This window comes from Epinephelus moara, chromosome 3, assembly GCF_006386435.1.
Source record: "Epinephelus moara isolate mb chromosome 3, YSFRI_EMoa_1.0, whole genome shotgun sequence".
NCBI classification, from domain to species: Eukaryota; Metazoa; Chordata; class Actinopteri; order Perciformes; family Serranidae; genus Epinephelus; species Epinephelus moara.
The window spans coordinates 8,367,502-8,381,848 of record NC_065508.1 but is presented as its reverse complement, the minus strand read 5'-3'; the positions used below and the strand labels follow the sequence as shown (position 1 = coordinate 8,381,848).

Here is a 14,347-nt window from a genome sequence, read left to right as displayed (position 1 = left end):
TGGTTTCTGACCCCCCCCAGACCCCCCCAATAAAGCATAACTGCACATTTCAGAGTGGCCTTTTATTGTGGCCAGCCTAAGGCACACCTGTGCAATATTCATGCTGTCTAATCAGCATCTTGATATGCCACACCTGTNCCCCAATAAAGCATAACTGCACATTTCAGAGTGGCCTTTTATTGTGGCCAGCCTAAGGCACACCTGTGCAATATTCATGCTGTCTAATCAGCATCTTGATATGCCACACCTGTGAGGTGGGATGGATTATCTCGGCAAAGGAGAAGTGCTCACTAACACAGATTTAGACAGATTTGTGAACAATATTTGTGGGAAATGGTCTTTTGTGTGTATAGGAAATGTTTTAGATCTTTGAGTTCAGCTCATGAAAAATGGGAGCAAAAACAAAAGTGTTGCATTTATATTTTTGTTCAGTGGCTGACACTTGCCCAAAAGTGAAGCCAAAACATCTTGATCGCCCCCTGGTGGCTGGCTCCAGCTCAGGTCATAAGGCCCGCCCCCTCCATGTTAGCAAATGGTACATGACCCAAACTAAAAATGCATAGTTATGCTGTGTTCCAGGCAAGTTTCTGAGCCTGTAAGTCACCACTTCAAGTCACGACTCACGACTTCATAGCATTCCAGTCAAGTCACGCCAAACTCTCAATGCAACATGGCGGACCGTGCGGGGTTTATGTTTGTTTATGATCACTTCTGTCACCAAAGGTGCCGGTTCCTTGCTCATTTGAGCGAAACGGTGGAGGAGAAGCGGCGCATAAGGTCAGAGATGCTATTATACTTTTTATTTTACGTTATCTGTGTGTTTGGAAACATATTTTGTACTGATTTATTCTTGCACTGGAAACCAGCTGTTAGAGCGGCTGCCAATAATGTCTATTTCTCACGGTGTATCACCTGCATCAACACTGCATCCATGGGGCTGCCATTGTTGTTTAGAGGAGTAAGGTAATTGGTTTAGAGGGCTGTGTGATGTCAGAAAGCATAACTGGGAGTACATAAATATGGTACGAGTTCATGGGTGGTAAGTTACGGGTTTGACTGCCGTTCCAGTGCACTTTCACGGGTAGAAGGTTGTAAAAACACAAGTTACAGGTTGCCTGGAACGCAGCATTAATATCAAATACATTTTTGCCAAAGATGGTTTCTGTCATTTTTGTAGTTCTTATGCTGTATGTGCTGTTTGTTTAAATGTTAATTTTTTTTCCCACAAGTTCGACTTTAGGTGCTTATTTAATACTATAATAGGGAGTTTGATGTCATGATTGACTGCTGTGTGTGCTAATCGCTGCGCTGCTTCTGATTGGTCGGACGGGTGTTTGGGTGGGAATCCGACACTGCAGAGTTCACTACCGCGCAGACTCTGGCTCCAAATGACGTCACCAGCACAAGATGGCAGCGGCTGAGTCTGGTATATTTTGGCTTCATTTCTGTACATTGGGGGAAAGTAAAACGTGTTGTCTTTCTTTCTACACAGTCTATAGTTTTCATGTACATGTCAGGCCAAACATACAAATTCTAAACAAACATTAATAGTATATTCCTTTTGCCTTCATATTTGTAGCATGTCTTATCAGTCTTGTTTGTCTAAGTTTCCAAGTGTTAGAAACAAAACTAGCACATACTTTCTCTCAGTCCAACAAACATTTTCATTTAAACAAAATAATTCAGGATTTGAGCTGAGGTGGAATTTTTTGGGAGTCCTGTCAAAAACAGCATGGAATTGATATTTAAAGATAAATTATATATTTATTAAAAAAAATCCTGCTCAGCCTTATTTGATACAGCAAAGTACTTTTATGATCACGTATTTCTATACAAGTGTGACAGCTGCTGTGGAGGAGAGCCACACCGTTTCATTTAAGACACACAGCTCAACTGATTCAGGCTCCAACAACCACACCACCACTTCCTGAGCACACACCAACATGCTGAGTGATCAGCCATCAGACTGTTAAAGCCATGCAAACCTGTGGTGGTGCAGAGTGAAATTAACAAATGCTTGGGCTTCCAAGATGTGCAGCTACACTGAATGCTCCACCAATATTTGGAAATGTATGTTTGAGTTTGTGAAGCTTGGAAGAGGGTGTGACAGCTGAGCCGGTGCTGCAGTGGGTACATGGATTTAAAGGGCAAAAGTAAATAAATAACCCAGCTCCTGTGCATAGGCCATTTACTCCTCAACTACTCCAACAGTAAAATGGTGTCTTTATGGACTTTAAGGGTTGAGTTTCAGATTTTCTTCAGTTTAAACCAAGTGAGGAAAAGCTCTGTAGAAAGAGTGACGCTGTTCAAGTGCCACCAGTGATCTAAACCCACTGTAAGGTAAAATTCATTATTGGATCAAAACCACACAGTATCTGTATATTTCTTATCCTTTCCCCTCAGGCACCATTAGTATATCTAAGGTAGCGAATATCTGAGATTTCATGCTTCAACAGTTTATTGTAACAAGTGAACTGGGACCTCCCATGTTCAAGCTAAAAACACAGCTTCCTTGAGCTACATCAAAGGAGAAAAAGCAAACGGTGTAGTTTTGCTGCTCTGTTAAATCTAGCTGTTTTTTTTACTGCCATTATGGATCAAGATGTGGATCAGTGGAGCTTATGTCCTCTCTTTCAGGTTTCACGTTGCTTCAGACAGTGAGGCTGGTGATTTCAGGTCTGACATGCACGGCTGGGCGTGAAAAGGTTAAACGTGAACAATATGGCCCATTAGGGGACCAGAGTAGGGGGCTGCAGAGTCACCTGTGTGGCAATGACAGTGGAGCGTGTGGATTTGTACTTCTGTCTCTGTGAGGTCTTTGTGAGGATAAATTTGAGTTTTAGACCTTGAGAGAGCACATTCTTGGGAAAGCAGGGGCACTGTGGTCAGGCCTGACTTTTTCAGAGGGTGGTTCGGAGGTTAAGACATGTTTTTAAGGTTTAGGTTATAATTAGGTTTAGGTTACATTTGGGGCAAGGCTTGGTGTTAGGCAAGCAGTAATTTTGGTCTGCAAAAATGAAATCAACTTGACTTTTATTTGCCCAAATTTTGAAATATCAGTCTGAGAAAAGTCCCTCACTCTGTGTAGTCCGCAGACCTCCCAGGAACTGCATTCTACTGAAAAATAGTTCCTACATGTGTTTTCTTAAAAAAGTGTTTTTAAAATGTATTTTGTCAGTGGACAAATTAAACCATGACAAATGATTTAAAATTCTGACATTGTGGACAAAACTGAGACTGTGCCTTTAAAAGTGTGCTGAATTAGGTATTAGACATCCTGTTTGCAATGAAACTGTTGATTTGCAGACTATCACAGGGTTACTTTGATATTACTTCATCTACTTCATCGATATTACTTCTGGAGCAATAGTCTTTGTTTCTTTGATTTATATATTTGGATTAATGGAGGTTATTTCTCAATGGACACTGGAGATAATGATATGCTTGGAAAGTGTAAAACACTAAAAGTATGTGTATGATGTCTGTAAGTTTGAGAGGGAGAACAAATTCAAATTGTGGCAATTGGGCACCACCACCATAACCTACATGTCACAGCTGCGGCTGCGACAAATCAGCATACCAAAGTGCAACAACCAACTTCCTGTCCTATTCTTAAAACACCATCACAGCACCTGTCCCTTTCACTACACGCAGTATCGGCAGTATCCGTGAGAAAAACTAAATGTTGAAGAACTGGCCCTTTAATGTTAGAATAAGATGCTGTGTAAGGTCAGGATGAGGGTTGAGTTTAGGCCACTGACTGTAAAAAATAATGGAAGGAGCTACTGTCACGTCACCCATTGATTTGTGGACTCCTGTTTAAAAGCCCAGAGTTCAGCATTATGGCCGTCGCCATCATGGTTTTTTGGAAACGGAAGTGACCATATTTGGATGAGAGGCTGGCACTGACTGAGAAGCAGAGGACACTATCACCAGAAAACACCAGTCACTCAAGCAGTCCACCCTTAATTCTGCATTATTTTAAGCCTTAAAGGAGCAATAAGCGAAATTCATCATTTCTAGATTGAAGGAAGTAAAAAATTGCTATGTGAAGAACTAGAGGTGTAATTTCATCTGGAGTATAGCATGACCTCACACACCCTCTCTCTGTGTTGATCTCCAGCCCATTGTTTACAAGTCGGTCCGGCTGCGCGTTCATGTACGTTCATGTGAATCCCCCCTCCTCCTCCTCCTCCTCTCGGAGCCCTTGGCCCTCCCTCCCTATAAAAGGCTACAGCCAGTGAGCAATGGCAGCGCGTATTTTCGAAATGAAATGGCAGAGAGCGGAACGTCCACCTGAAGACGACCAGGATCTGACATTACCTCTAAAGAAACAACCTCTAAAGGTTGTTGGCGAAGAAGTTGTCGGATAAAGAAAGGGACAGAACAGGAGAGCAGAGGTAGAGGGAGGAGTGGCTCATGACACACTTTGTTTTGCTCTACAGGCAGTGCACAACAGCGAACCTAGCGGTGAAACGATTTCGCTTATTGCCCCTTTAATAAAACATAAATGGGTGAGTCATATAAAAATCCGTCCACCATACAGTTGTCATGAAGGGGGAAATTAGCTATAGAGACCAAACTGGGTTTTTTTTGGGTACCAGACTGTTAAGTGGGGCATTTTAATGGAGGTCTATGGAGATCGACTCGCTCCTTGAGCCAGCCCCAAGTGGCCTTTAAAGAACTGCAGTTTCCATGTTAGCATTTTTCAGCCTGCAGCATGTAGATGACAGTTAGCATTACGCTTCAGGGCTCAAGAATGCATTATGTCAATAAGGGTTCTCACAAGTATGGAAGTATACGCCTGTGTTTCTGGCTGCACATGTCAATGTTGAGAAACCACTTCAAAGCCCTGGCTCGGCGTCAAAATAGCCAAACACTCCCATGGTAAAGTCACCCGACTTACAGACACACAATGATCAGAAACAGAAAAGCATCCAATGTGATACAGGAATGAAAGCAGCTATGCTAAAAACACTGGAGAGATCCTGACCATGAGAAACCATGTGGGAGGAGAGGCTATATTCACTGTAATGAGTACGAGTCATCCAGATGTTCCCCCGCCAGCGCCACAGCCACAGTGACTGATACTGTGTCATGTTGTTTTGTATACATTCTTTAAAGCACACATGTGGGACAGACGGAGAGCAGGGGGTTCAAATATGATTAATACTATTTTTAAAAGGCGTGATGACAAAGACTTTATGAATCTCTGTACTTTTTTTGCCTCTTTTAAAACACACCTCATACAGTTTAGCACCTACACTCCAGACACTCTTATCTATGATTCATTATAAACTTCATGTTCACTTCCTGCACTACATCTGTTTTCCACATCCATACACTCCGATGAATAACTGCAAGAACCTGTCACATGCACTGATGATAGCTTCCAGTAATCTGACTTCATTCAGCATCCATCGCACAGCAGAATTTATGCCATCATTGCACAACTATCTACAGTAAATACTATCTGACAGCCGTGAGGCGCAGCAGGCATGATAAACATCTAAAACCTCCAGCACCAAAAACCGGACCGCGCCCGTCTCTTTCTCCCCCCACTGGAGAGCACATGCACAATTCCCAACGGGCCCGGGTCTAGGATTTTTCATCTCTGCCTCTCTCTAATTGGCCAGAGGTGGCGAGCTCAGGGTTATCCAGACATACTATTGGCTGAGGGTGGGAATGTAAATAGCTGGCATTCCCTCAGCTGTGGGATACAGACAGGAAACTGTGGCTCTGAATTTTAATAGACGCTGCGCTCGTGCTTTAATCCACACCCTGTTCACTTTTTCTCCCATTTTTCTTGCCTGGGACTCTGAGAAACTTTTGACAAAGCTCATCCTCAGATATCAGTGTTTTAGTGCCAGAAAAACTGTCATCAGCTTCTCATTAGAAACATCCCAGCTGTGACAAAGTGCACTAACATGTAAACATTTCAGTCCTTTCCTACCAGTTTCACCAGCCTGAATTTACGTGCATTCACTGTTGTTGGAAAACAAAGGGAATTCGTGATCCCTTCTTGTGATCATTCTAATTTTTTTTGGCACAAAAACCTCCATTGTCCTTAAGATGGAAATATTTAAAGAGCCCTCTGAGAGTGCTTTAAAGTGAACAATTCCAAAAGTCAGAGTGTTTACTCACCTTTCACCGCTTTATTTTTTAGCTTTGTTCTTTCTCCTAACTTTCTGCACTTTTTACACCACTCTACCCCACCTTCTACCTCCCTGATCACATGCCAGTGCCCTCCACAGGGCACAGCTCCCCCCTCCTGGCATAGATCACTCCATTCAGGTCTTAAAATAGAAGAATAAAAGGCCCTGTATGTGTGTGTGTCAGTGCAAGATAAGGACAAAGCGAGCACAATGTACCATCATATAATCAAAGTGCAGCATTGTGTAACATTCCCTAGGTTATAATTGCACATTGCATCAGGGCTTACCTCCATGAGTTGTGCTACAGTGGGACGGGTCTCTGGGTTTTTGTCCAAAGCTGTCTTCAGGAAATCTTTAAATTCCTGTGACCTTGGATGAACACAAGCAAACAGCATTAATCAAAAAATAAGAGGTATGACGAAAGGTGGGAGGGAAGGGAGGGAAGGGATGAAGGGATAGTTACAACATAACAAAACATTTGAGCAGAACATTTCCAGATATGTGATGATGGTACATGTGGATCATCTTTGTGCACAGCTGCGCTCTATAAAACAAAGCCTTCAACAAGAATGATGAGTGGGCTCCCCATCCCAAATGTCCTTTTCAGCACCTGATAACTTTACTTTTGCAGCACTGAATTTGCTGCGATGGAACATTCAGACTCATAAAATTGATAGGCAGATAGTTATAGTTTGGCACTCGCTTAAGTCCTGAGTTGTTGCAGTGGTTTTGGAAAGGGCAAAATGAGCTGCAGGCAGGAAGGGGGAGGACAATGTGATACATCCAGTGTCTACAATAAATTACAGGACACTGAGTGTGCAAAAATGTGGTGATAGAATAAATTAAATGACTCAGTGAAATTTAGACAGGAAGATAGAAGCCCCTGTCAACCTATCATAGTCTGTGCCGTTACTAATGAATCACAGATTATGCAAAACTAGGTTTTTATTTCAATTTACTATAATATTCTAGTTAACATATCCCTGCATTCTCTTCACAGGCCACACATACTGTATGATATATTTACCAAGCAATGTACAACAGCTGAATTCAGATTCTTTCTAAAGCATCCTCACCATTTGTGTGGATAGTCCAGCGTGGGGGGATCTGACTTGGCGATCTTCAACAGCACTCTCATGGGGTTGAGCTCATGATGCGGGGGTTCAATCTGAGCGAGCTCGATCAGAGTGATTCCCAGGGACCAGACATCGGCCTTGTAGTCGTACGGAGCGTCCTTCATTGTCTCACACATCACCACCTCTGGGGCCATCCTGTGACAGAGACAAGAAAAGGTTTAGACATACTGTACATTAATATGATCATCCATAAAATATGCTTCACAGGGATGGTCAAGCTGAAGCGTGGAGTTCTCTTAGTGCTTTTGCCACGTGGTATACAATTTTTTTTTTGTGTAAACGTTTGACTGTATGGAATGTGCTGTATGTAACCTGTGTGAGATATGGTTGGGGATAAAATGGACATGACCATGAAGAAGGTATGAAAAAGGGAAGCACACATGATATTTGTTTCCAGGAATATTTCCATCCAGTGATATTTTAAATGATCATCTGGGAATACTGAACTTCAGAGGCAACCTCTGTGTCTTGTAAGGTGCAAGTGTATGTAACAATGAATGGCTCCTAAATGGGGATGGGCAATATGGAGAAAATCAAATGTCACAATATTTTTGATCAAATATCTCAATATCGGTATTGTAGAGTTGAATATTGAATATTTACACAATGAGGTTTCTGGATATTATGACTAAGCTGTATTGCGTGGCGGCACAGTGGTGCAGTGGTTAGCATTGTCGCCTCACAGCACCATTTTATCTATCATGTTGTAAAAATCTGTGGTTACCAAAACATTACAGTCATATAGTCGTTTATAATTCAGTCCCAACATGATTCAATAGTTTGATATCATAAAGATAAAGCTGCAGTATTTACAATACTTTTATCTGAGCAGGGGATAAGGAGTGTTTCTCCTCTCTCGTACTCACACTTTTGCAGATGTCAACATTAAGCACACTTCTCCAATCAGCACGTGTTTGCTGACAATCTGCAAAATGGCTCTCCAACCACAGAGCGCTTAGATTTACTCAAGCGCAAAGAAGCAAATGTTTGCTCCCCGTTTCTTGTTGACTTTGCTATCAGTGCAATAATAAGGAAAGGTATACACCAAAACTGTCTGCGATATTCTATTCAGGACTAATCAGTACTGTGCAAAATGAGGGCACAGCCATGTTTCCATTAAGCTGGGAAAGGTATACCTGATGGATGATAACCTGTTCTGGTCAATGGTTAACTGGCTGTAACATAGGTAAAAACAGTATGGAGCAAGATTCACTGGGGAGACTTCAAAGGGAGTCTTTCCAATTTGTTCAGGTACAGAGGGGAGAATCACAGTGTTGTGACAACAACATTAAAGCACTGAGTTGAGGTATTGGGTTGAGTGTGTGGATACACAACATCATGCTCTGTCAAGTGTTATGGAAGTGTTGTGGGCAGCAGGAAATATGTTCTCAACAAGCCATAACGCTGGCTTATTCAGCTCATATAGGGAGGGTTGATATGTTTATAGTACAGCTATTATAATATGTGGTACAAATCATTTTAATAGCTTGCAGAAAATGTTTCCAAGCAATGACCTGAACTGTTTTACATTGGATTTAGAGGATTTAGCATCAATGTGATGAAACACCTTTATCTGCCAGACACTTAACTTACAGCATTAAGCAAAATAGACAGCTTTTTAAAAATCTTTTATCCATCCTAAGCTCATGTATAGCTCTTTCCCTTAATGGTGCTCCTATGTAGGGTACAGTATTACTCACCAGTATGGCGTTCCAATGAAAGAATCTCTTCTTTGTAAGGTTTTGGTGTTTTTTGCAGATACGCCAAAGTCGGCTACAAGAATAAAGAGAGACAAAAAAAGAATGACGTGAGACAGATGAAAGAAGTTCCACAGAAGCACTTAAGAGGGAGGGACGCCAGTTCAAAAACTTCCATCCCTTTTTTTCTCTCCCTGGTAGTAGACAATAGTTTGTAGCTTGTAAAACTGTCATGACATTGAGACAAAAAGCAAAGCAATCGGTAAATTTATTGCAGTCCCATTTCCCAAACAAGCTGCCCCCATTTCCTGACATGACCCTCAGATTACAGGGGTGTTGTTTTCACTTTGGCTCAACACGTGTTTTTTCTCTGCATGTAAGAATGTGTCGTGCCCAGGGTTGAGTGCTTGGCAGAGGCCTTTGCTCACAAGGCAGCAGGATGACTGCTTCAATTACAAACTGGCATGTTCTATTATGGGGACATAAGTGACTGTCTTGGTTTTGCAGACTACAATTCAAATATCTTTGAGCTCACAGTCAAAAATATAATGTTAGACTGCAGTCTTAACTTTTGCAGAAGGAATTTTTACTTCATACAAAAGGCAACGGATAGCACTACTGCTATTACTGTACACTGAATAACATGAATAAAGGATGGTAACACATTCTGGGTAAAAACATACCAAAAGGAGTTGAAAGTGCAGACTGAGAGGTCAAATACACTTCAGTACATGCTGGCAAAGATGCTGTAAAATCTGCAGTATCACTGGGTTTAACCTCCACACCGTTCCCTTAAATAATCACCAAGGGTGTGTCTCTCAAGACGCAATTATTACACAAATATATATGCAAATATTTCTACCCTACATACCTAATGGTTCCCATAATGCACCACACCATCAGGAACTAAACGAGTGGACAGTAGAAGATGTTTCAGCTGGGAATCTCTAAAAAATAAATAACCCTACCAAGTATTTGCCTGCTCTTTACTGATACTTGCCTCAATAAAGTTTTAATATTTTGTTTACTGGACAAGTATGATGGCTCTTAAAATTCTTAAACTGAACATACCTCGAGATCAACAGTCACTTCAGAGTTTTATAAACAAGACAAAAGGTTTATGAGCCTTTTTTTGCATGAAGACCATTTCATTTAATGCCATGTATCGTAGGTGGATAGGATGCATTTGGCTGACCTCAGAGATAGATAACTGCTGCCTTGTTTGAGTTAACATGTAGTTAGATAAGTTTGGAGACTGTAAATGAGTCAGTGTCATGACTTAATGAGTTTAAAGAGGCAACTCCCAGTGATTATATCTGACTGTGGTGTCTTAGGGAGAAGTGTAAGGCAATGGAAAAGGACTTGAGCACAGGTCCTGCTCAGTGAGCATGGTGGCTGACAAATGTGTCATTCGAATTTTAAAAACATCAATAGATAAATTGTAATAAAAACGCTGTACACTGATCTGTACACTTTTGTTTAAACTAAACAAAAGTTCAGCCAGTTCCACAAAGAATCAGCTCCCAAATATGAAGCTCTATGCAGCTTATAGTTACTCTCTATTTTTAGTTGTTGGTCATGGCTGAGTGCAAAATAACAGAGAGCCATTGAGAGTACAGAAAGTAAAACAACACACATGCAAAATAGACCCAGGTATTTTTGTTTTGTAGAAAGCCATACAGAGAGGAGGCAGCCATTTAAATCAGCACTTCCTTCACTGACGCTTACATAAAGCACATAAGGACACTTTTTTCCCCTTTTCTGGAAATTTAATCCAAAACACACCAGCGAACGGGTTGGATACACAACTTCAACTGTGCAATGTGAAGAATGTGGAGAGCTCTTCAAAAAGCCAATAAATGAAAATATGCAAAACTTCGAAGAATGCAGTTTTCCCCACACAATGCTCACTTATGACCCTCCTACAGCGCTGCAGGAGGAGTTCAGGGCCTCTGACTGTGTGTGTATGTTTGACAGCAGCATATATGTGTGTGTTCAGCCCATATGGCAGCGTATATGTAAGCCAAACAGCAGACCAGAGTTCCATAGGTAACCTGTAATGTGCAATGGGAATGTGTGGAGAATAAGTTCCACTTGCATCATTTTGGCAGTGACAGTTTTTTCTGTGAGTGATGGGACGTGAAGAGAGACTGATAACTCCTGGCTTTACAAATCTGATCTGAAAGTTTTAAATACATTTGAACCTTTTATCTTCTGTTACTCACTCTCGATCATGATCACACTGTATTGCATATTCCAGGCTTTGTAGACCTGCGTACACCTGTGAGCCTGGGCTATATGGCATTGAAAACCCTGTTGCCAACACAATGAATAATGGTCGATACAAATCGTGCTTTCTAGGACAGCTAGAGTCTAAACCCTCACCTAGTTTGATGTCCCCATCCAGCATTAGGAGGATGTTCCCGGCCTTCAAGTCTCTGTGGATGATCTTCATGCTGTGGAGGTACTGCAGAGCTTCCAGCATCTGGCGACAGACCACCTTAATCTGCGGCTCCGTCAGCCCACGATCCAACTCTGATAAGGGCAGGAGAGACGGAGGCAGGAGACAGGAGATGGAGGGGTTAAGTACAGTGGTAAGGGAGAGGGTTTGAGAAAAAGAGCTAGTTTTCTCAACTCAGATTTTCCATTTGGCTGAGAGGGTTCAAAACCCATTATGCACACCTCGCAGATTCTATATTCAGCGTACATACAATCATGGCAAAACAAAGTCTTGAGGACGGATCTAGTGTTTGAACTCGGCGAGAGAAAACAGAATAATGTAAACCCTGTAATGATATCAATGAAGTCTCTCAGATAGTGTTGCTGGATAAGTAAGCCAAGATCAGAAAAGCTTTCACACATCCAACCTAGCCCGGCCCTGCAGACTTTATTCTACCATGTCTGTGTTTAGTTAGCTGCAGTGGGGGTACAGACAGCTATGAGGATGTGGATTACCCAGTAATAACAGACCAGGGGGTTTTCCCACACCAGAGGACTCCACTAGGTCTGACTGCTTTCGAGCACATCCAAGAGCGGTGAAGTTACGCATGTGACCATGTGTGCAGCAACAACAACGTAATAAATGCTGGTTTGTTATGTTTTTCTACGTAAAATAAACATGCCGTGATTCTTTAATGCATGAGCTGCAACTTTAAAACAATAGCGTGGATTGGCAGCACGTAATATGTCTCCACACATCCTTGAAGTCACTGCTGAAGGGACAGGTGCAGTCGCAGCACCGCCGCAGGTGTGGAACTCAACTCCCGTGACAGGGAGGAAGGCGGAGTGCTTATGAAAACACACGGAAAGCAAAAACAGAGAGGCCTACCAAGCATTGTGGCATCCACAGCACCTCCGGGGCAGAACTCGATCATGATCTGGGGAATGATGGGGGAGGGGAGAAAGGGCGAGGTTAAACTTGACCCAGCATTATGAATACACATCGACAGCTGTAAACTCCTTTTTCATGGATTTACATGTACCAACAGAACAGATTATTTTTTAATCAGAAGTATATGCAAAAATAATACTTACTCACTTATCACATGGGTGTCTTTAACATATTTTCTTGCACTTTTCTTCTCTATGTCAACTCATCACTTTCATATGCATGCAAACTCTTAACGTTTAAATACTGTTTTTGGTTCTCTGACTTGAAACATTTAGCAGTAATGGACCGTAAAAGTTTGGCACATGAGCTTGAGAGTAATTAGGAAAAATCTTAAAAGGAGTGTTAGCTTAGCTTAATTAATAACATACACTCCACTCCACCAATGATGAAGAGTGAAAGAGGTAAACACAAAGTGGTAATGCAACATTCACAGTCACTACTATTCACACTGTTCTGTCATCAGCCAAAGAAAGATTTAAAAAGAAAATACTTTTTTGTTATTAGTAAAGCAAACCAAAGCAAAGTGTGGGGAAAAAAAGGAAAGGAGATGAAATGTTAATTTTGTGTCATCGCTACCTGCAGCACCCCCCCTGCCCGACATCAGTCAAACACTCTTTGACATCTGTGGTGAAAGTGCTAGAATACACACACTTTGCAGAGTGGACAGCTGGATTGAGAGTGAAGCGTGTGGTAAACTGTCAGGCTGTAACTATACACACTTCCTGGGACACACTGCCAAACAGATAATACCAGTTCAGCAGTGAAGTAAAAACACAGAGCGAGAAAGAGACAGCAGAGGAAAAAAAAGACTGAGAACACGCTCCCTAAATGGTGTCTTGTTGGCCAACAGCAACTTCCAACAATTTCATTTCCTCTCCTTACATAGTCAGTCTCTCTCTGGCACACACACACACGCATGCACACGTCTGTCAGAAAACCCTCTGAATGTTTCATTCAAGTAGAAGTGGGACCAAAGAAAATAAAGACACTGAAGAAGTTTATGATCATCCCGTGCAGAGCAGTCGATCTCAATTTGTTCCTTCCAAATGGTCAAAGATCAACCCTAGGTGGCGTGCTGCATACCTGCTGTGTGATGTCATTCTTATTTAATCACCCTGTCCTGCTTGCTATGACAACACTGTCAAAGCATCAACCTGGCACTGGACAGGGTGTGGAGTTTCAGTCCAGACAAAGCCATACAGAGAATTATGAGTACAAAAAGGTGCAAACACCCCAGGTACAGATGAATAACAGAAACTACGTATGCCTCCTCGCATACATAGATGCATAAACACACACACACATTCTTGTACTTCTAACTTTGTGAGGTCACTGACATGATTCATTCCCCAGCCACAACTAAATGCCTGACCCTAACTCTAACCTAAACCTAAATCTAACCTGAACTCTTAAACCAAGTCTTGACCCTCAAACAGGCCTTTGAAAAAGTGAGGACCGGCCAAAACGTCCTCACTCTGTTGCTAAAATACTTTTTCTTTGGTCCTCACTGTGTAGCATGTACAAGTACATACATACACACATATTTCGAAGAAAACTCTAAGGAGGAATGTCAAGCCTGACGTGCAGCTCTCCAGGTGAAACAATGTCCTATTGTGAAGTACGGATTGACAAAGCTCATTAGTTTGGGTTTTGTCATGTGTTATCGAGGATGTTTCACTTCACCAAATGAAGACAGTGGAAAGACAGTCTGGCCTGTGTGTTACTCGCTGTTACTCTATCACAAAGCTCTGCCCTCAGTTGTTGACCTCTGTTTTTAAGACAAAGACAGGACTTAAAGCCCCTACAAGGAACTTTCATTTTGAGTTGATTTTGGCAACCCTGTGGACAAAAGCGGTAGTGTTTTGCCGGAATGAAGCCTACATTTCCCATGAGCTCTAGCGCGTATTGTCGTAAAGACGCTTACCTGGCTCGCGCATGTGTTTGTTTTGGGGATGAATAAAACAACAA

At 41.9% G+C, this 14,347-nt stretch overlaps 1 protein-coding gene across 1 annotated transcript in view; it reads right to left on the bottom strand.

Annotated features, from left to right (window-relative positions):
• stk10 (serine/threonine kinase 10) overlaps positions 1-14,347 on the bottom strand; it is a 58,882-nt gene that overhangs the window by 19,184 nt on the left and 25,351 nt on the right. Inside the window, exons 3-7 of the mRNA XM_050040537.1 lie at positions 12,317-12,365; positions 11,374-11,523; positions 8,992-9,064; positions 7,232-7,426; positions 6,443-6,524 (exon numbers count right to left, since the gene is read on the bottom strand). Of these exons, the coding sequence (XP_049896494.1) occupies positions 6,443-6,524; positions 7,232-7,426; positions 8,992-9,064; positions 11,374-11,523; positions 12,317-12,365 (549 nt within the window). The remainder of the gene's footprint in view (positions 1-6,442; positions 6,525-7,231; positions 7,427-8,991; positions 9,065-11,373; positions 11,524-12,316; positions 12,366-14,347) is intronic.